This window comes from Brienomyrus brachyistius, chromosome 1 (genome assembly GCF_023856365.1).
Source record: "Brienomyrus brachyistius isolate T26 chromosome 1, BBRACH_0.4, whole genome shotgun sequence".
Classification (NCBI taxonomy): domain Eukaryota; kingdom Metazoa; phylum Chordata; class Actinopteri; order Osteoglossiformes; family Mormyridae; genus Brienomyrus; species Brienomyrus brachyistius.
In genome coordinates, this window is record NC_064533.1 from 20,851,730 (window position 1) to 20,874,002 (window position 22,273).

Here is a 22,273-nt window from a genome sequence, read left to right on the forward strand (position 1 = left end):
GTCGGTGTCAACTTTCTGCCTCCCTTGGGCCTGTAATTCGTCCAGTATGTTCCCCCTCTGCCCTGCCCCCCCCCCCCCCCCACCAAATCCCCCCGGTGTCATAAGAAAAGATCGCAGTCAGCCGGCTTTTTGCGCTTAGTCAGCTCCTGCTGGCCGCAGCCACAGGGGAGTATGGGAAACCGCGCTTACACTAGGAGCGAATCGATTGGGGGCGTCCGCCGCGGGGAGGTCAGAGGTAGGCCCGCTTAGCCGGCCTCCATCCAGCTCTCGGGTTTCACCAGCGATTTATTTTTAAAAAAGCCCATGGTGATTGCATCTGGCGGCGGAGCTGCATGCGATCATGGGCCGGCATGTGCATACGAGCGAGTGCGTTACTCCCTGTGCGTGAGACCATGCACGTGCAGGTGCGTGGCGGCGTGCCCACGTGTGCTGTCCCTGTGCAAATGTGCGCACATGTGTTTGCGTCTCGGTTTTAATGCCAGGTGTGGGGAGCGGCAGGGGCCTCGGATCTGGGAGGAAAAAAAAAAACATTTTATACGGAATCATGTTGGCACAGTCAGGAGCAAGAAGCCGAATGAACACTGATCCGAATGGGTCTGCAGAGCAGGTTAGCTGCAGTGTGCATGAACTTCCTGACCAACAGCTTTTCTCGTACATACTTGTCAGCAGCCACACCGCAAATATGCCTCTTACGCACCTCTTTTCATCCTTAGAGGGCATCGCACCCGGCATGCAGGCCTGATTAAATACGCACTGGCGGGCCACCTGTCACAGAGCATCACGCATCTCTTCCTGTGCAGAGATTTTTCCAGATTTCTGGTTTTGTCAGCACCGCAGCACCACAGTTTATATAAGCGGGCTTGACCTCCCGCCACACGGCTGGTGCCAGTCGTCCCCAAAGCACAAAGCCCCTTTGTCAGCCGCGGGCAGCGCTGATGACATGCCCTGCGCTCCCAGTGCCCATCTGACGTGTAAGGAAGCCCAGATCAAGCCCGGGTTGAAAATTTTACGCTTTCTGCATGTGCCTGTGTGCTTCACTGTGCCTGTGTGCTTCACTGTGCCTGTGTGCTTCACTGTGCCTGTGTGCTTCTGCTGTGCGTCAAGCAGGTTGCCATGGGCCAGATTTCCTCTCTGGGCTGCTGAATGATTCTGGAACAATCTGTATCTGAATCTCAAGTGCTTTAAAGGCTGCTTTAACATTTAAGTGTTCATAAACACTTTTGTTATTTTCATTAACCTCAGTCATTTAAGTGAGTAGCAATGGACCAGATGTAAACTGCACAGCTCGATCCATTAAGAGCAGCCTCCCTGTGTTGCTATATTCAGGTGTCATAGCCGCTATTTTGACTGGACTGTAATCTCCAGTCAGAGAGAGAGAGACTCCATGCTTCTTTGGCAGGGGACACATGTGACGATTCAGCCCACAGCTGCCGAATCTGGCTCTGAGTTCCAGATTTCCCTGCCTGGAAGCTCCACAGTAAAGCAACTCTGGGACTTTAACAGATTAATCAAGGCCTCAGTGGATTCGCGCAGGTTCAGAGTTAAAATGGCCGCAGTCCTGAGAGAGCGACCCTACGGTGACCGCTGTGTCACTCCGGTCAGGCTCCTGGGACATGGGTCCTTCAGTCGGGTGACCATACGCCCCGATTTGAGTAGGACAGGCCAAATTTCAGGCCGTGCATGCCAGCATTCCGGAAAATAGCTGAAATATAACAATATGTCCCATATTGTCAACACGCTGCCCATCTAAAGTAAGTTTTAATGTGATGCAGACATAGGCCAGCCGACACACACATACAAATGTCCCAGTTTGGGATTTTTGGAAATCTGGTCACGCTACCCTTTAGGGCACTCGCTTAGCCATTGTGGAGTATGTGTGATGGGACCCGTACAGCTCGGAGCTCTCGTTTTCTCATCAGGGATGAGCAGGTGTAAGGAGTCTGTCGGATTTCTGGAGTTGCTCCACCAGCATCAGCCTGGAGGGTCCGGGGAGCCAGAACACTTGTAAGCAGGGCCCCTCGTGATACAGAAGCACGACGTGTGGGATGTTCCTGGAGGACTAGACCAGGCCAGGCGGTGAGGGACTCGCAGGTGCTGATCCAGCAGCAGTACTGGCTGCGAGGACGTCCGCTTTATTTATGCATATAAATTCTGTAACATGGCCCGCTTCACATTTGGGACACACAAAGCAACAACTGCAGAACTTTCCAGTATTCTGGGTACATTTCCAGGACACTGCAAGAACATCCATTAATGATTATTCTTTGGAAAGGCAGGTGAAGTAGTTCATTATTCCCCATTATATTACATTATGTTGATTTGTGTTTTATCGCCCTTTATTTGAATCATTTCGTCGTCACTGGGAAACAAGCAGATAAATGCATAAAATGTTGTCAGGTTTTCCTTCTTCCTCAGAGTATTGGGGGCATGTCCCTCAACCCCATGAATCCTCACTCATCACATGAGTGAAGGTAGATGGCTGGGTGCAGTGTCCCCCATCTCCCCTGCCAGCACCCCCCAGCAGCTTCATATTGTCATACAGCCTGTGTTTATCAGCAGAAGGTCGTTTAATCTCTTTTTCTCCCCCCTCTCATTTACTGTGCAGTAGCAGAGATGTTGAAGTGTGTGCAGGCTGTGATATGTGTAGGCCATCCGCCGGGCCTGAACTCCGGAGCCGTAAGGGGGGCTTTTCCACTGGAAGCTGAGCACCAAAACCACCTTCCTTGTATTCACATGAAATTTGCCATTTAAATCCCCTCCCACTCTGCTGTGCTTAGTGGATAACTAGCCTGGTTGTGTGTTCACCGGTCTGGAAATGGTTCCTGACTCTCTCTGTTGCCCACTGAGTGACATTCGGTCCCTTTGGACTCCGGTCTCCGTGACAGCAGCTGCTGGTGTAATTTTTATGAACTTGGGCTCCTCACCAGAAGGTTGTCCCTGAACACCACCAGGACCAGAGCATCCTTGAGCCAAATGAGTAAGAACTGCCAGTCTCTGGGACTAAGGTAACAGTACATCAGTGTATGGCTCAGTGGCTGAGGACATTGAAAGTGTCATCAGAAGGTTGCAGGATCAAGTCCCAGGGTTGACAGAGTGATCTAGCTGTTGGGTCCCTGAGCAAGGCCCATTAACCCCAGTTGCTTGTTTACCCTGCTTCTTAGAAAAGTATGTCACTTTGTATAAGTTAAAAAAAATAGCCTTTAGTAAGGATCTCCCCTGCTGTTGGAGGCAGCCGATGGCTCCCATTAGTAACAGAGAACAGCAACCATCTTTCATAGAGTGAGTAACACCTTGAGACGTGCCACTGTCAGGCGGGCACTCTGTAATTTATACGGTGAGCCGCATAGCTTAGTAGTGAGCACGGGAGACAGGAGGCTCGATTTGGAGCTCCATGATTCAGGGGGGTGCACTGGGATGTCGACTATGCGCCACTCAAGCCCTCTGGAAATTGTTACACAGTGCTTGTATTTGCCATTGTTTGAGAAAAACCCTTCTGTTTACTGGCTCATCTGGATCTTAATGAAATTTTATGTGCACCTGCCAGTATCTCCTTCATGGAGGAAACGCGGCTCATTCATCTAGTGGGGCTGCGGGCACCTTAACTACAGCAGGAAGGGTGTATACGTATAGCCACAGCGTTCCGTAGCACTGGACGGTCTGCGCTTACGCAGCATGCAGAGGCAGCACGTGTATCTGCTGCCATTTGCGTCATACCAAAAACATGAGCACCAACTACGACAACAGCAGCTACAATAACAATAACGTGATCATAATCAGCAGCCGTGATAAGGGCTGCGCTGCACCAGCAAGGCCGACGGAGGTGCGAGTAAGATCACTGCGATATCAGGCCTGAATATTCATGGCAGGCATGACTTGTTTGGATGTCTGCTATTTTAACCATGACTGAAAACATGCTAAGTGCACCTGAGACACACCAAGGGGACAGAAATGTTCTGTTGGAAATGGGTTTAGTGAGAAATCCCTGCAGAAGGATTTGTTTATACAAGAGAAAAGTCTTCCGATTAAAGGTGGGAGGAATGAATAAATCTCTGGGCTGGAATGATAACATTCCGGAGGCTTTATGAAGGTGCTTGCCAGCCCTGAGCTGTGATGCTGCCTGGCGATGCCCCTGGGTTGTTTTTGTTTTTCGCAAAGATCCAGCGCATCGTGGGTTTGAGGGCCCATAATGCTGGGTGTTGCTGCTAATTGTATAGCAACAGCAGACGGAACCCAGACTGTTTTTGCTGTTTTTACGCCCACGACCTCGACCTACCTGGCAGAGGAGAAAGCGACTGGTGCGTCAGGTCGCCTCTGAAGGACCCCTGCTGCAGCTTCCCACCGCTCCAGCGGATTGCTGCTCTCTGCCCGTCAGTTATACACTTTCCGGAGAGGACAGAGAGGCTCTGATTCCCTACCCTGCTGGCGGAAAGTGTCTGGAGTGAGTAGGAGTGATTTATTGATAAATTGAACTTGCCGCACAGACGTGACGCAGCACGGAGCGCCATGGGAGCCGTGTGTTTGGCTGCATAACTGCATATCCGTGGGAGTGAGTGGGGTTCTTGGGTTTGTCTTGGCTGGTATCGACGGGCCTGGGACCCGGGTCTGACCGACAGGAGCGATCCGGAAGTCAGCGAGTGACTGGGACAGTGTCTCGGTGATAAGGGCTTCCGTGCCTCAGCGACCTGCTCCACTCCAGCCCCTGAAGCCACATCAATAACACACAAATACTGACCCTGACAGCAGACACGAGCGACTTATCAAAACAGGAAACCGGGTTTTGGCTTTTTTTTTTTTCTTTCCTTGATTGTTTATTATCCCTGAAACATGGCAGTTTCAGAATCAGTGCCTTCATCTCCGCAGGTCTGACGGACTTTGATCTGTCACAGCATGGTGTGGGGCGTGCGGCCGTCGGCGTATCACACCGACACCAAGTTAAGCTTCAAGTAAATATGAAAATGCCGCGGCTCTTATCTCCTTATGAAGCAAAGGACGGAGTTGAGTTAACGTCAAAAGGATCCACGTTCAAAAGGGATGCAAATGCCAGCCGATTGTCTTGCGTCATCGGTAATCAGAGTCATTTGAATTTCCCGTAATGCCGGACCCAGCAGGCCCAAACAGCGCATGTGAAGATGGGCCAGTGCCCCAAGCATCTATGTGTTTTACTGGTCCGAAGGTAAACCAGACGCAGTCAAGGCCGGCATAGCTGCATGGAAGAGAATTTAATGTGTTGTAAGACATTGTGTTGTAAGACATATAATCCCCCTTAAAAAGTCTTACCATCTCAGTCAATCTCAGTAGACTTGGTCAGCCCTTATTCATTTTTTTTTCCTGTTTTTCAGTGAACAACTTGTGCAATGTCCTGGGGTCGGTCCGGGCCTGGGGTACCATTCACGAGTGACACATCACTGTTCTAAACATGCATGAAGGAAGAATACTAATCCTAGTCATCCTAGTGATTGTAAAACTTTTTTTTTTGTAAATGTGGCTACATAGATTCTTATTTTTCCAGTTGTGTAACGCTTTGGGTTTTCCCAGAATTCTTTCAATACAAAAACATTTGTTAGTCTACCATGATTATTTCATGTGGCGGCGGGAATCAGACTCTCTACACCACCAAACTGTTTGCCTAATGAAGCCGTTTCCCAAACGCAGTGTGACCTGAACATTTCACGGATCCTTTGTTTCTGCTGGCAGTTGGTTGTGCAACAAACCAAAAAACGGCCAAGGAAATGAAGATCCCATGCTTTTCTCCTCTTTTTGCTGTTTTTCGCCATAACCTTTTTGGGTCCAACCCCAGACCTCTGTTTTTCATGAGGTTTTCATCTGTCTTTATCAGCACCTACTGGGCTGCAGTGTTTTTTTCCACTTCTGGGTGCGGATCTTTCTGAAATGGTTTAACTCCCTCCAAAGCAGGACCCTGAGCTCTGCCGAGGCTCCGCGGGCCAGCAGCCAGTTCAGGGTAAGCATGTCTGTGGGCTGGAGGTGTGTCATGATGGTGCGAGTACAGCGCCCGCCATTGTTCTTCTTCTAACATTTTTCAACACGCTTCACTCGGAGCAGGTGGCTGGGGGTGTGAAAATCATAGGCAAAGAAGAAAGTCGAAAATCCCTTTTTTGTTGATTTTTCTATATCCCTGTCAACTCATCAGAAGAGTTTGCCAAAGAAATCTGCTCTCTGACTCAAATAAAAGGCAGCATGTTACTCCTGACAGGTGAGCGCTTTCCTTAAAACGAAAAGTTACACCGAAAGCCCTCTGGCTTGGCACCATGTCCAGAGCTCATTCCAGGGCTGACGTGGATCAGCGCTACAGCGCACAGGTCTTGCTGGGTGGGGGGGGGGGGGTGTTGGGCGTAGAACGGGCATACCGAGGGGGGGGGGGTCAGGGAGCAGAAAGGAGGAGTGAAGAGTGATCTTGAATGGAATAGACTTGGGGAGCAGCAGGGAGGAGGAAGGAAAGAGGACTGAATGGGAAAGAAACGGGATGCAAGGAGGAAGCGAAGATGGAGCAGAGAGGAAGCGTGATCGTAGGGGGCTAAGGATTAAGTGGAAGAGGGAGTGTGATGGTTCCATGATGGGGGGGGACTGGGTCTAGAGGGGGAGGGGGGGCCTGGCCTCAGTGCCGCAGACCTGCCTCCAGCCATGGGCTGGGTCAGTACTGATTTTCCACACTGCTTTCCTGACAGGATGCTGTGCGTTTTTTCTCGACGATGATAAATTGAGGGCTTTCAGTGATGTCATGTGTGAGCAGCCGCTGCCGGGACTTCCTGCCTGCAGAGCCTGAAGGATGCGTCCCGCACCTCCCTGTCCTGTGGGGGTCACTGCAGCCCCCCACCCCCAGTCTTTGTTTAGTTTCCATTGCTAGATTACGGGTGATGGGGGGCGCCGCCGGGGCAGGACGGGGTTACTGTTTTTTTGCGGTTTTGAGGACTTCGTTTCCTGGAATGGTGACCACTTCTGTGGCGTGTGACTTCGAGGTCAGTCCATGTGTCCAGCTTATGCCAGAATGGCCAGAAGTCTCCCGAGAGAGAGGCCAGCCGTCATCATCCATGGTAGCGGTACCCTGCGGCACCCAGTGGAGGGAGAAACACAGAGTAGAGTGAGGAGTGGGCTGGTCAGGGGCTGGGGGAGATCAGCACAACAGGAGCCAATCAGGACAAGGCCTTTATTACCGTCGCACTGCTAATTATTCAGAGGCACTGCTCCTGTTACTGCTGCTAAGTCAGGCTGCTAGAGTGCAGTACCGGCATACAGGCTCCACATTTTTCCCATAGACTACTGTATTCTTTCTGTCTTACCCAACTTACTAAATGAGTGTGTTTCATTTTTTTTAGTTCTGTATATTTATATGAAAGATCTTATGTATTTTCAGTTAAAATCCAGTGTCTTAGTGGGCGGGGTCTCCCCCCCTCCAGTTCCTAACCCCCTTAATTGAAGATACTATCATCCAAACTTGCTTTTAAATACTCATTGTTTATAAACAGAGGCGCAAATACATTTCCCACATCATGACAGATTTAATTTTCAGTTGCATTCGGTTTCATTGCACTTCAGCCAATCAGGATGGCCAATACAGCATGACCCCATTACGGCCCGCCTCTGCCAGGGCCGCCACCCATGCGAAGTGCTAAGTCAGCAGGAATCTTCTCTTTAAAATGGCGCCATAATCCAAGCATGGACTGAAAATGTCAGCAGGGGGACCGTGTGCAGTCTCTCGTCTCACATGAAGGTTAGGTGGGGCGCGGTGCTCAGGGGTGCCCCCGCTGGCCTACATGCAACTCAGCAGGGAACTGTGTGCTTGTTAGTTTGAGCATAGAGGTTCTGACACCTCCTGTAACCTCTGCAGTATGAGTAGTGTGTGTGTGTGTCCCTGTCTCTCTCGCACTGACATTGAGGGATCAGCCTGTTTTCTTGCCTGCAGCCTGGCCTGTATGATGGGGGGGGGATGGGAGTGGAAGTGGAGAGGGGGGGCTGGAGGGCGGTTTCTCGGCGGTGAAAAGGCGTGGGGTTAATTGTGACTTGACCTTCTTAATGGCTTTCCCTTCGCCGGTTATCTTGATTGAGTAATTAATTCCTTGGCTGCCCTCCCCCGCGCCTGCTGTGTATACACCCTGTCAGTCGTGCCTGAACTCCAGCGCCCCGACATTCCTCTGGGGTCCTGGCCGCTCAGAGGTACGTCGGCACTCCCCGCCGACTAAACACACTCAGCCTTCCCCTTGGCTCCTTCCTGGGGCTTTTGGGGGAGGGGGGTGTGGCCAAGCAAGGACTCCGCACGCCTGATTGGTTCTCTCTGGCTGGCGGCAGCTAAGTCACGTCTCTCCTTAAAATGCACTGTTCGGATTCTGTTTTTTTTCCTGCCGCGTCGGCGCTGCTGACTGACTCGGTTTTCCTGACGTGGGGTTTTCACGTTGTTGTGTTTTTGTTTTTTTTTTGCCCTAACACCCTTTGGCGGCTCCTGCACCCACCCACCCCCCAGCCACTGATGGACAATGCCCCTAATTCGGCGCTTCCTGCGCCGACCACTCGCTGTTTTCCTCTCGCGGCTTATCGCTCCATCATTAGCGAGAGGGCCTGGCTCTCCCTCTCTCTCCCACACAACCCTGTGCTGGGTACGCAGCCCCAGCAAAGGGGGACTGGCCCTTCTCTTTTTTTCGTTTTAAATCGAGAGCTCCTTCTCCGTGTTTGGGCATGACGGAATTCGAGATTGCGGCCAGGATAAGATAAGAATGTAGCAGTCACTTCTGCAGCAGATCGGTGGTGGATGAGGAAATGTCTATCTGATTGGGTTTTCACTTCAGCTTTCAATGGAAGCTTTTTCTCTGAGTTAAAAAAAAAAATAGAAGGTATTTCTGTGGCTGCTGTATTCGGGGGCAGGATTGCAGAAGTTGACTTGTAAACAGGGCAGGCGTCTATGCGAGTGCACCTTGACCCCGGACGGGGGGGCAGGCACACTCATGCCACTCAAAAAAAAGCAAATGTAAATCATGTGCGAAATCTGCCAGCATTCCTTCAGTCCCTGGGTATCCGAACTGTTCCACTACATGCTTTTCTAAGAAGAAGGCAGGGGTGGGGGGGGGGTGTCTTACGAGATCTGTCAGTCATGGCTTCCTCCTTACCTTTCTCTCTCATTCCCATTCTCACTGCTCCTGCTGTCTTTAACCCCTCATTTCCCAGGGTCACACAACCTTTTTTTTACAACTGAACGACAGTCACCTCAGAAATAAATAATATCGCCATGCAGGTAGAGCCGGCATAAGCGAATGATGCCAGCAGTGGTAGGGGTCACACGGGGGTTGTTTTGGTGGTGTGATATGGGGGGTTGAAGCCGAATCAAGGGTAGTCCCGGGGGGGGGGGGGATGCTAGCTGCTCTGCCGCTGAGTCCACCCTGCTCCCCCACTTCCACAGCCAGGGTTACAGGGCTGCCAGTCGCAAAATAAAAACATCGTTAGAGCCGGTTTCTCAAGGTGCCAAAAAAGCATTTTTAAAAGGAAGAGGCTTGCAGGACGGCGCATTTCCTCATCGCGCAGCCGCAACCGCGTCTGCATGGATTCTTGTAGCTTTTAGACTCTCTTATTGCTTGAAATTACTCACTGTCCAAGTGTGATTAAGCTTTCGCCAGTTTTACTAGAAAGGTTTACATTAGGTTTCTGCTACAGCATACAGTTAACAGATGAATTCATATAGTACTGAAACAAAGAGTGAAGTAGAACTAAAATCAGGCTCAAATAATGAGTAGAGTAAATGTTACACTGCGCTGAAAGCAAACTGAAGCTGAACTGGAACTGAGACAGAATGAAGTTTGAGCAAGAATAAATGACCCAGAAAAAGATCAATGAAAAGTGAAATACCTTGGTCGACTCTGGGAGTGGAGTTTAGTTTTGGATACTGATCAGTCCTGTAACTTTAACATAATAATGAGCGGGATCGACACAGAGGCCTCCAGCCATTTGGGGCAGGCTGGCCTTTAATCGCTGGTTTGAGTATGAATACAAGCGAGGAAAAGGGGGGGGTGCTCTTTGTTCGCGGTGTTACATGGAGAGGTGGCACTTGAGAAGGATGAAGGAGAGCCGGTGGAGATAAAGGTGTCACACACACACACATGCTGCGCTGTAGCTCTGCAATGAGGGGCTGCAAACACAGACAGCACTAGCCGCATTCAGAGGGACAAGGCCAGTCAGCGGGCTGCTCCCATTGTATGTAGCCCCACACAGCAGTGAGGTGGTGTGTGTCTGGCTGAAAGAGAGACATGAGAGCAGCCGGATGGTCCTGAAGCAGGTGGCCCTTCACACCTCGCAAAGGAGCCATGAGGGCACCATCCCCACCCTGGCCTGTCATGCTCCCGCTGGTCTCTGGCGCTGACTAGCCTGCCTGAATGTTTGTCGTCTTGTATTAGTGTATTGTGTTAGTATGTCAGGAGGGGGAGGAGCTGGCATTCGCTGAATTAACAGCACCTTCCTTGAAGAGGAACAGCAAGTTTTTACAAAATCCAGTGAAAGATGGAGGTTGAATCGACGGCTGCCAGCCATCACTGTGGCCGGTGACACAGGAACCATGAGACACTTGTCCTCTCAGTTTGATGAGCTTTGAGGAAACAGTGCTTAGGGGTGGTTTGATTAGTCATCCTAGCAGTAGCTGTAAGGTATATTAATAGTGGTACCAATAGTACCGTAATTAGAGTGACACTTAATTGCTGTTACTCAGTATTTTTTTCTGCAGTTGTCAGCAGTTACTCCCATGTCTTGTATGTAAAAAGTTTTTTGTTGACTGAAATGCAGAGTTGTTTAATACCCCATATTAGGGGTGTGTGTGTGTGTCTGTGAGAGAGAGAGAGAGAGAGAGAGAAGAGCCTCTCTACCTGTATAGTGCCTCAATTCTCTCTCATATGTATAAACAAACAGAATATTATGTCAGCGTTAATTATCAGAACCAGACATATTTAGAGCCGCCGTAGATTACAAGGACATTTGGCTACGTCTAAGCTCAGAGCGATTTGGAGTCGAGGCAGACCCACAGTCCCAGAGTATGAGATAATTATTGAGATTGTATGTCAATTAAGATAAGGCCAAACGACCTTTTTGATGTTTTAGGTTTTTGGTTCAGACATACAGAAGAATGGGGAAAAGTTGTTTAAAAAAAGGACAACCTCATTTTCGCTTTGATCTTACAACTGTCTAGTGGAAGATCTGGGCTCTGCAGAAGACCTCATGTTTGGGTGGTTATATGTAACGATGTGAGGGGGCTTTTAAAGAGGACGTCCCAAGTTCACTGCAGCCCCCTTGGACCTCCCTTGTTTTTGTGCTTTTTTGTGTGTGTGGCGCTGGACTGGACTTTTGGTTTTCATTTGCGAACTTTATTGCTGACTCACTGCATTATCACATGTTTTTCATCTACCAAGAATAACAGGCTGCTTGGAATGGAAAGGTAACAGTGTGTAAAACTCCCCCCCGTTCGGGGTCCCAAAAACGGCCAAACAGATGTGTGGCACGCGTCCTCTGCACCTCTGCCGTCTTTCTTGCCGATGACGGGCCACGATTTGTCTCTGGAAACCTCACCACAATGAACGAAGGCCTTCCAGTCTCTTACTATTCCATGTGACGACGCTCATACATACGCATCACTGATTAATCGCCTTTGTGACGTCCTTTACTCTGTTTATATACATGCAGGCGAGCACGTGTGCTGACACACACGCGCACATATGCACGCACTCGCTGAATAAATATACATCATCGTATCTTGACAGTAAGTACTTTGCAAATACAAATATTCTATGAGATGTTTAGAGAAGAATTTAAGGGCTGACATTATGGATGCTTAATGGCACTCCCGGCCGTGCTTAAATGACCCGTGTTTACCAGAGGATCCCTGAGTATTTCAAAGCGGGGCGAGGCCTCCAGTGCCTGGTTTTATCGCGGCCCGGAGCACCACGAGATGTGGGCAGGGAGAGAGCGGCCTGCTGGGGAGAGGAAGACGTCTAAAGAAGGAGCTCAGGAAATGAAATATTTAAACACTTAGGCTCCTGCGTTTTTTCTCAGGCCTCTCTGAGACAATTTTTGTCTCTGTGCAGCAAGTGGCCGAACAGACAGAAAAGGGCCTTTGTGCCAGCAGGCCCCCCCCCCCCCCCCACCAGGGCCTCGGACACGTTTATGTAACGGGTCCTTTATCTGTTAATAAAGAGCCAGACAGTCACGGCAGTAATAATATTATGCCGGGTGATAGGGGCGTGCTCTCAGGGGTCAGTTCACACGCTGCTCGCCCACAAGGTCGGCACGGGTAGAGTGACTGTCCGCCTTTTTATCGGCCTTCTTTGACTTGCGTTCTTTCTGTCTCCGAGTGCATGTGGTCTGATTCCCTCAGTCAGCCCCAACGCCCTCAGCCCACTGCTCTAACCTGGATGGTCTGACTGCTGGGCGGGGCGGCCCTTTCCACACCTGGCACAACCATGCACGGGCATCAGATGGGTGGGGGTGGGGGGGTGGAAGTGTGGGGAGGGGGCAGTGAGTGGGATTACTGAGGATGAGGATTTCCTTTCAGAAAACCCTGATGTCTTTCTGTCTTCTTCCTGTAAGAGGAAACCTCAACAGTAGGTCGAAGAGGTCAACCTGCAGTGCGGCTTCACATATATTTTTGGTTTTATGATTCACAACCTTATATTCCCAACAAGTAAACATTGCTTTGCTTATTTCCTTTCAGATGATATCACACTGTGCCGTGTCAGTGTATTTATGTGCAGGCACCAAGGCAGGCAGCCTTTGACAAATCATAAGGCCCCTTTCGGTGCCAAGTCAAATAGTCACAAACAGAGTGAGCACCTATAAGGGACATTGCAAACCTCTGATTGCCTGAGATAGGAGTTCAGCCACTGCTCACCTCCATTGTTCCAGGCTTGGGAGGTCACCTGAAGTTCTCCTCCTCAAGGGAACGTTTGGGCTGCCTGCCACCCTGCACCGGACAGCAGGCAGCTGGGGCTTGCTGTGGCTGCCGGCCTCCTCAGAGGAAGGCCCAGATCTGCTCCTGCGAAATCTCCTAATGTGCTTAATCGGCCTGCTGTGTGGATTTCAGAAATGCTGTTAACGGCCTAACAAAACCACATTAGAGCTTTTTGTTCCGAGTGCAAAACCCCTTCTGAGATTTAGTGGGAGACATTTTCTTTTCTTTACTGTGACCATTTTTATCCGGAGGTTCAGAGCAGGCCAAGCGAAGGCGCTGCAGGGCTGGCTGCGTGTGGGTGTCCTCGGAGGGGCGTCCGGCTCCCGTAATGGATTTAACAAGAAGCAGAGTCATTTGCTCGTAGTTCTCAGCAGACATTTTCCGGGGCTTTTCCCGGATGGAACCGCGCTGCGTAATGGGGTTAGACTGAGCTGCTCTATGTTGGTACTGAGCTACGTTGCACGTTTGTCTTTGCTTTTTTATATTTTCCTGCATTGTTGCTGTTGTTATTGTTGTTGTTAGTAGTAGTATTATAATTATAATGATCATTATCATCATCTTTATTATTATTTATTCTGACCAGGATAAGGGGTGGGTGGATGGTTGGATGGATGGATGGATGGAATGAAAGCTTATTTGCCATTTGCACAAATACAGGCACTTTGGAAGGCTTCTTTTTGAATATCGGATCTTGCTAATATTTGAGACGCACACATTTATACAGTTGAGAGTAAAGATGGATGAATGGTATTTTTTGTATGTACTGTGTATTCTGTGATTTTGTAGGTGATTTAAGGGGGGCTGCAGACTGACCTCCCATTACGAACACGGTGGTATTTCAGCAGTGAGAGATACAAGCTGCCCCTCTCCTCCTGGAAATCGTTTTGCCCCCTGCTGACATTGAAATGGCCCTCAGTGACTGTTAAGATCATGTTGGCCTGTTCACACATGACGGACTTTGGTGAGGGAATTTTGTAAAATTGCAGTGTCACCTACTGGGCAGGCTTTGGACAGGTAGGAGAGACAGGCGCACTCGTAACGACGTCATTCTCCTCTCCTGCTTAGCTGCCACACGGTGGTTAATAATACCCATTCTGGGACAAACCATAACTAGTATTACTAATGAAGGCTAAAATTAAACAAAGGTACCATGTGATTAAACAAAAACCCAAATGAACCCTCTGTTAAAAAGGATTAAAATCACAGTAAAATTGTTTGATGCGTTTTTTTCGTTTGGAGCTTATGAGAGAGAGAGTGATGTTCGGAAGCATTTTGAGCACAGTGGTGCTGAATGAAGCAAGGTGCTTGGCTGGAACGGAAAGAATCCCACAGATTCTGAAAAATGCATCTGTTTCACTTGAAAGGTTTACATTAGGTTTCTGCTACAGTGTCCAGTTAAATTCATATAGTACTGAAACAAAGAGTGAAGTAGAACTAAAATCAGGCTCAAATAATCAGTAGAGTGAATGTTACGCTGCGCTGAAAGCAAACTGAAGCTGAACTGGAACTGAGACCGAATGAAGTTTGAGCAAGAATAAGTGACCCAGAAAAAGATCAATGAAAAGTGAAATACCTTGGTCGACTCTGGGAGTGGAGTTTAGTTTTGGATACTGATCAGTCCTGTAACTTTAACATAATAATGAGCGGGATCGACACAGAGGCCTCCAGCCATTTGGGGCAGGCTGGCCTTTAATCGCTGGTTTGAGTATGAATACAAGCGAGGAAAAGGGGGGGGTGCTCTTTGTTCGCGGTGTTACATGGAGAGGTGGCACTTGAGAAGCATGAAGGAGAGCCGGTGGAGATAAAGGTGTCACACATACACATGCTGGGCTGTAGCTCTGCAATGAGGGGCTGCAAACACAGACAGCACTAGCCGCATTCAGAGGGACAAGGCCAGTCAGCGGGCTGCTCCCATTGTATGTAGCCCCACACAGCAGTGAGGTGGTGTGTGTCTGGCTGAAAGAGAGACATGAGAGCAGCCGGATGGTCCTGAAGCAGGTGGCCCTTCACATCTCGCAAAGGAGCCATGAGGGCACCATCCCCACCCTGGCCTGTCATGCTCCCGCCGGTCTCTGGCGCTGACTAGCCTGCCTGAATGTTTGTTCAGTCATGGATGCATGGATGGATGGATGATGGATGGTGTCTTTTGTATGTACTATGTATCCTGTGATTTTGTGGGTCGATTTGAAATGACTCCAGACTCTTTCGGCAATTAAACAAAAAAATGACTTTTTTTCCAAAACATCTCGCCCCCTGGTGAAATTGAAATGGCCCCCAGTGACAACAGCGTTAAGATCATGTCGGCCTGCTCACACAGGACACATATTGAGAGGGGAATTTTGTGAAATTGTAGTGTCACATATTCCCCATAGATGTCAACAGGTCTTGACAGGTTTAGAGAAGACTAGCGCATTGGTGGTAACGGTCACTCTCCTGCTCAGCTGCGATGTGGGGGCTAATAGTCTTTTGTGATTTTTTTTTCTCCTATTATTGAGGTTTTATTCCCCAATGATAACAGGCCAGCTGTTGAGCCAGGCGAACATGCTCCTGTCTTCATCCGCTCCTCGGAAATGGTGCTAGCGGAGGCCGCACCGACTGTGACGTAACACGAGATCGCTATCACAGCGCGTATCTGTCCGTTTTACGTGGTTTTTTTTCGGTCGGAATCCCCCTGGCACAGTTCTAACGTGTAGATTACTTTCATAAACAGGATATTCCACAACTTCAGTTATATTCCAAATCGGATCCATATGATGATTATGTTTTGCTCCATCTGTTCGTAATTCCTGGTGAATTATTTTAACTAGGCACTAGTTGAGTGTTTCGGAGGAGCTGTTTTTTGGTTGTTATTATCAGCTGCTCGTCTTTCTGCGCATGCACATCGCCCCGCATGCACATCGCCCCGCATGCAGATCCCCCCCGGTACCGAGCCGTCCCAGCGTTTAAACCAGCGTTTCCCAATCCAGCCCCTTTGAGGTACGGCGCTCAGCATAAATGAGTACACATCCCGTTTGAGGTATGGCGCTCAGGGTAAATGAGTACACATCCTGTTTGAGGTATGGCGCTCAGCGTAAATGAGTAGACACCCCCTTTGAGGTACGGCGCTCAGCGTAAATGAGTACACATCCTGTTTGAGGTACGGCGCTCAGGGTAAATGAGTACACACCCCCTTTGAGGTACAGCGCTCAGTGTAAATGAGTACACATCCCGTTTGAGGTATGGCGCTCAGGGTAAATGAGTACACATCCCGTTTGAGGTATGGCGCTCAGCGTAAATGAGTACACATCCTGTTTGAGGTATGGCGCTCAGCGTAAATGAGTACACATCCTGTTTGAGGTACGGCGCTCAGGGTAAATGAGTACACATCCCGTTTGAGGTATGGCGCTCAGCGTAAATGAGTACACATCCTGTTTGAGGTACGGCGCTCAGGGTAAATGAGTACACACCCCCTTTGAGGTACAGCGCTCAGTGTAAATGAGTACACATCCCGTTTGAGGTATGGCGCTCAGGGTAAATGAGTACACATCCCGTTTGAGGTATGGCGCTCAGCGTAAATGAGTACACATCCCGTTTGAGGTACGGCGCTCAGCGTAAATGAGTACACATCCCGTTTGAGGTATGGCGCTCAGCGTAAAGGAGTACACATCCCGTTTGAGGTACGGCGCTCAGCGTAAATGAGTACACATCCCGTTTGAGGTACGGCGCTCAGCGTAAATGAGTACACATCTCGTTTGAGGTATGGCGCTCAGCGTAAATGAGTACACATCCCGTTTGAGGTATGGCGCTCAGCGTAAATGAGTACACATCCCGTTTGAGGTATGGCGCTCAGCGTAAATGAGTACACATCCCGTTTGAGGTATGGCACAGCGTAAATGAGTACACATCCCGTTTGAGGTATGGCGCTCAGCGTAAATGAGTACACATCCCGTTTGAGGTATGGCACTCAGCATAAATGAGTACGCCCCCTTTGAGGTATGGCACTCAGCGTAAATGAGTACACATCCCATTTGAGGTATGGCGCTCAGGGTAAATGAGTACACATCCCATTTGAGGTATGGCACTCAGCATAAATGAGTACACACCCCCTTTGAAAATTTATATTTTTATCCATTTTGCAGTGAACACCAGAACATTTACCCATTTTGTTTCATTAGCAACATAAAAGCTTGGTTATCAGTATCATTAGAATAAGAAAATAATACATTTTATTCAAATGAAGTATTGCAAAAAATGAACACACCCTACAACAAATTCTGCAAAGTTTTAATATTTTGTATGGCATACATGATTTTGAAGAACAGAACCAACTTTTCTACACATGGAATAATCAAGTTACTTACAGCACTCATACAAGCCCATAGGTGAACACTGCCACCGCCATGCCGTTCTGTGGGTACCTTGCATTTGCCATTGTACACTTTTGATGGCATCAGTTCCAAAAAGATTTGCCTTTGACTCATCACTCCGAAGTGAGTCTCCGTGGTCTTCACCTTTGTCTGAGTGGGCCCTGGCAAACGCTAAACAGCTCTTTTGTGCATTGGCTTTAGCAATGGCTTCCTTCGTGACGACGCCCGTCCATGGCACTCCTCTGCATTGTGTCGCGGGAAACGGTCACCCCACTTTGGCCTTCTGTTGCTTTAGGTGACTGTAATGAACTTGCATTGCAATTTTCCTCAACTCTTCTTATAAAAAGCTCATGCTAAGGGGCTGGCTTCCATGGACGTCCCGGACGTCTCAGCTTGTCACATCTTTTTTGAATTTCAAATTCACTTTCATTACTGTATTCTGACTGATTAGCAATGCTCTACTAATTGAAATTACTTTTCTCAAGTCTTGCGATTTTAATTTTTTTTTCCACTTGTGGTGCGATTTTTGTCAGCATTAAATGGGAGGGGGTTTTATTTGTTAAAAACCACCCTTAATTCTCAGTTTTCTGGTGCCCACCTGTGTGATGATTAAGTAGACTCATCTGTTGCATTCATGTTAATTAGCATTTTATAAGTTTTGTTCCAAGCACCTTCATTTCGGTGCACTCACTTTTGCACCATGGTCTTAAATTTAGCTAAAAAAAATCTGTTTTGTTTTTTGTATTAACAAATCTCATTTGCAAACAAAATAAATTTTCTGGAATATGTTATGGTATAGGAGCCCAAATGAAGTACAAATTCTAAAGAGAACGTAACACTAAAACCATTTTCAGATGAAATCTGCTGGAAAGCATGTATATGCTTATAGCAGACCTGGCTTTAGTGCCCCCCCCCCCCCCCCCCCCCCACACACACACACACACCCAGACATGCCTGGGGGGGGGAGTCATAATCTGGGTGTGAACACAGAGCACGCTTCACTGCTAAGCCTGTCACTAAGGAGATGCCAGGAACCAGGCAGGCAGTCCACCTGACTTTCAGGATTATAGTTCTCTTCCACAGCGAGGAACACAGATAAGCTTTTTTCAGCATTCTGTACATGAACATATGTTTATTTCTTATACATTGTTGGTGTGATAATCTGTGTACTTTTTCTCTTTCAGTTCTGCATGCTTATACTACTAATTAAATGATCTTTGTCGATAAGAGGGACTGAACAATCACAGGGAGTTACATCAAGGCTGCAGCAGACTATTAATAATTATCATCTCATACCAAGACAGTCCTCCTGCTGCCTATTGCACCGGGCGCTCAGGCTCGTGACATCGAACAGTGCTTAGCAGTGCCACGTGTGGAGAAAACTGGCATTGCAACTAACAGTACTCCAGACAGCTTGGGTGCCTCTGTCCAATTTTTAAAACGTGTATATTTAATGGAAAGAAGAGTATCCACTGATCACCTAACTACTTATCCATTTATTATCAATATAAGATATGGCATGACCAAGCAGGGATTCTGCAGTAAACTGTATTTCCGACTTCATGCACAAATATTGTAATTAAATAAGTGACTATAGAAACCTCGTGTGCCCTTGTGCATCGGTCCCAACCAAAGTGAGGGCTTTAGACGCAACATACAATGGCGAGCGTTCAGCCACAATCGTGACAAACACAGCTGAAATGAATTTGCTCCCATTTCAAATACATAATTATGTGTAATGCACGTTCCCTCATTAATAACTGCTGCAATTATAATACTTATATACACTACTGTGATATATTATTTTCATTTTCCGTAATTAGTAACAGAATAACTTCATTATATCCTTGGAAGCACCGAAGTCTCCGGCTAATTTACTGTGACCGACAATTGCAGCATCGGCTCAAAAGCTACAGCGTTTCGCATGTAGAGCGCGGGGGCTGCTAGTCACATGACAAGGCAGGGCGGAGCCGTGCTCCTCGACAGGCTCGCTGCTGGAGTAATGGCTACTGCTGAGACAGAGTCCATACGGCCAGCAGCGCCGATGGGAAAATCAGAAAAGCTTTTCTGGAGGGTAGCATCTTTTCATTACCCTTAAACGTGTTTGTGTGTGTGTGTGTGTGTGTGTGTGTGTGTGTGCATGGCTTCATCTCCTTTTATCCAGTTTACATATTTGTAGCAGAAAAATCACTTGACCTGCATTGCCATGACACCCCATTCTTGTACGGATCCGCATTCTACAGTCGGAACCATGCTGCTGTGGAACCGTTACTATTTGCAACATTAGTAGTATTGTTATATTTTGATATGACGTCCATGACATCTGAATGACTTCATGTAAATGCTTTTGGTCTGATCGGCCTTTGTGTGGAATTGTTTGTCTGAGTCTTACCTCCCAGCGTGTTCCAGTGTTTCTAAACGGTGGGAAAGCTCATTTGTTATTTATTAACAAACAAGGACCGGTTTTCTGATTCAAAAATGCCGAGGAGTTCTCAAGTGGTGTCTCTGACATGCCGTCGAGGCGGGTGTGACTGTTAACAGTTGTCAGAAAGCTCTGGGCCGCCACAGCACCACTCTGGAGGTCTCGTTTGGTGGTCTGCAGCCATCTCTCAGTGGATCTCCGAACACAACAGGAAAACGAGAGCCCCACAATTCATCATATTTTGGCACCGAGCAGGGAGGGCTGGGAAGGCCATGGGATTGATAGCTAACGAGACTCTCTGACCCCTTTTTAACCCCCCCCGCCAGCATCACCTCCCATGACCAAGGACACCAAGGGGGGGGGGGGGGGGGTTAGCATCATTAACTGGCTTATGCCGCCTCCTCCCTGCGGTGGCCCAGCCATTATTCTTACAACATGACACCACACAGCAGATGTTTGCTGATGTGTCTGCAGTAAAAATACATTTTGGAAACCTAATAAAATGGCTAGGAATGTAATAAAAAGGTTTCATTCCTGCTAAATACGGAGGATTCCTTCAGTGTCCTGATGTGGCTTGTGTGTCTTCCAAGGGATGTCAGCAGGGTCCCAATTGAATGCTTGTTTGCTTTTACACAGGACTACCTGCAGGGGGACAGCAGCAAGGCACAGAAGAGGCTGGGCTGGAGGCCTCGAGTGACATTCGAGGTGAGCGCCGTCACTATGAAATCTCACCTCGAGGCCGCCCACGTGTACCAATGCATTTTGTGATGCGGCATATAAGTTAACAGCAGTTATATGCACGTTATATGTGAAGCATACGTTTGAAAAGGTAGTATCAGTGTCATAGGAGGGAGTATGGTATTGGAAGGACGCTATGACCCTTGACATTCTTCTGCATAAATGCACATGAGAACGCTTAAGAGTTACTGGATTCATTGGACAGGAGACCTGAGGTGGTCTGAGGAACGTTGCCTGTAACGCCTTAAGTGTCGTCAGTGCTACACAGTTAACACTGTGATCTCCACAAACAGGTCATGTTTGCAGAAGCCGCTCTGCCGGTCTCATCAGTTCAGATGAAACTCAACTTATTTTTTCAGTCACAATATACATTAGGGTCTGCTCAGTCATGAGCAGCTGGTCATGTGACCACATCTGCACTGCCGGCCTGACTGCTATCATGGCGGGAGGTAGGAGCCATCGCTGCTGGGACACGACAGGCCTCCGCGTAGGCGGCGCTCAGCATGCAGGTCCGCCCTGCTTTGATGTGCTGAATTCTCAAAGGTTTAGGATCGGTTTTGATCTGCGACAACCGCAGTCCTTTCTGAAAGGAGGGAGGAAGACCCGAATCGGGGCTGTACTGTTCTTTATTCTCTCCTTTTGTGCTTTTTTTTTTTTTTTTTGCCGTTTTCCTACAGTACATAGATAAATAGCAGGAATGGGAAGTGAATTATTAAAGATGCTTTCAGAAATCGGTGGCCAAGCTTTTGCGTTTAATTGCTTAACACTCTGGACACAATAGGTGCTCATCCTAGTAAGGCAAAGGCAGCTTCTGTTTACACTGTAATTTTTATAAGCAGGAAAATGAAAGGACGCCTTTACTACTACCTACCTCGTAAAACAAAGAAAAAAGGAAAATATTTATCTAGTGATAATCTAGTATTACTGAGTACTATGTAGAAAGTTATTCATCTTCAATCTCAATAGAACTCCGATCTTGCATCTTAAAAGGTCAACATGGTGTAACACTGAAGTCTCTCCTAACTAACCAGCCTTAGGGCACAGATCCATTAACTTATTCATAGTTATTTAACCGAAAAATGTACTTCCGTTGCTTTTATAGATAAGACGTTATGATATCTTCAGAATCCATCTGAGGTTTTTGTGTGTGTTTGTTTTTTTTAAATGTGGCTGAATGCATACGGCAGTTGTCCTCTGCTTGTTTTATATGCGAAACATCTAACGCTTCGCTTTGCAGGAGCTGGTGAAGGAGATGGTGGACGCAGACATCCAGCTAATGAGATCCAACCCAAACGCCTGACGAATCCGAGACCTGATCCGGCCGAACTTCGTGCGAACTGCGCCATGCTCCAATTAGCCCATCTTGCGTCATCATTTTTATTTCGTCCAATCAATGACTTTGATTTTTTTTTTTTCGGCGTTTTCTTGGGAGGGAAAAAAATGTTGAATTATGCCTCTATGGTGTCCATTGTTGCTTACTTTTTATATGGCCTGCTGATGCGGTTGGTATGGGACTTTTCCAGATTAAGCCTATCTTTTGTTTAAAGGGCAACACAATGGGGTAGGCTACGGGTAAACTTGAAAATCGCTTTTAATTTCTCCTATTTCTGTCTGTTTATTGTTAACTGAATTCCGCTCATTTCCTGTCTCCAAATTTAGTATTGTATTGAATGTTGAGTTTTGAATTCCCTTATTCTATTTTCACATGTCGTAGATTATTAAAATGTGAATTGTTTTATATAATAAAAAAGGATTTTACTATAAATCGAATTGTATTGGAATAACGTATGGAAATTTTAATGGAAATAAAAAATATATAACACGTTTTAAATGCGACAA

The 22,273-nt window shown here is 47.8% G+C and overlaps 1 protein-coding gene and 1 long non-coding RNA gene across 4 annotated transcripts in view; both read left to right on the forward strand.

Annotated features, from left to right (window-relative positions):
* gmds (GDP-mannose 4,6-dehydratase) overlaps positions 1–22,273 on the forward strand; it is a 194,865-nt gene extending 172,592 nt beyond the window's left edge. For all 3 annotated transcript variants that reach the window (XM_049015927.1, XM_049015928.1, XM_049015929.1), the window contains 2 exons: positions 20,333–20,401; positions 21,672–22,273. In XM_049015927.1, the coding sequence (XP_048871884.1) occupies positions 20,333–20,401; positions 21,672–21,734 (132 nt within the window). In that variant the 3' untranslated portion in view covers positions 21,735–22,273. The remainder of the gene's footprint in view (positions 1–20,332; positions 20,402–21,671) is intronic.
* On the forward strand, positions 9,559–18,134 carry LOC125743565 (uncharacterized). Its single transcript, XR_007398326.1, has 3 exons — positions 9,559–10,080; positions 14,736–15,944; positions 16,185–18,134. It is a non-coding gene; the product is annotated as an uncharacterized LOC125743565 (long non-coding RNA).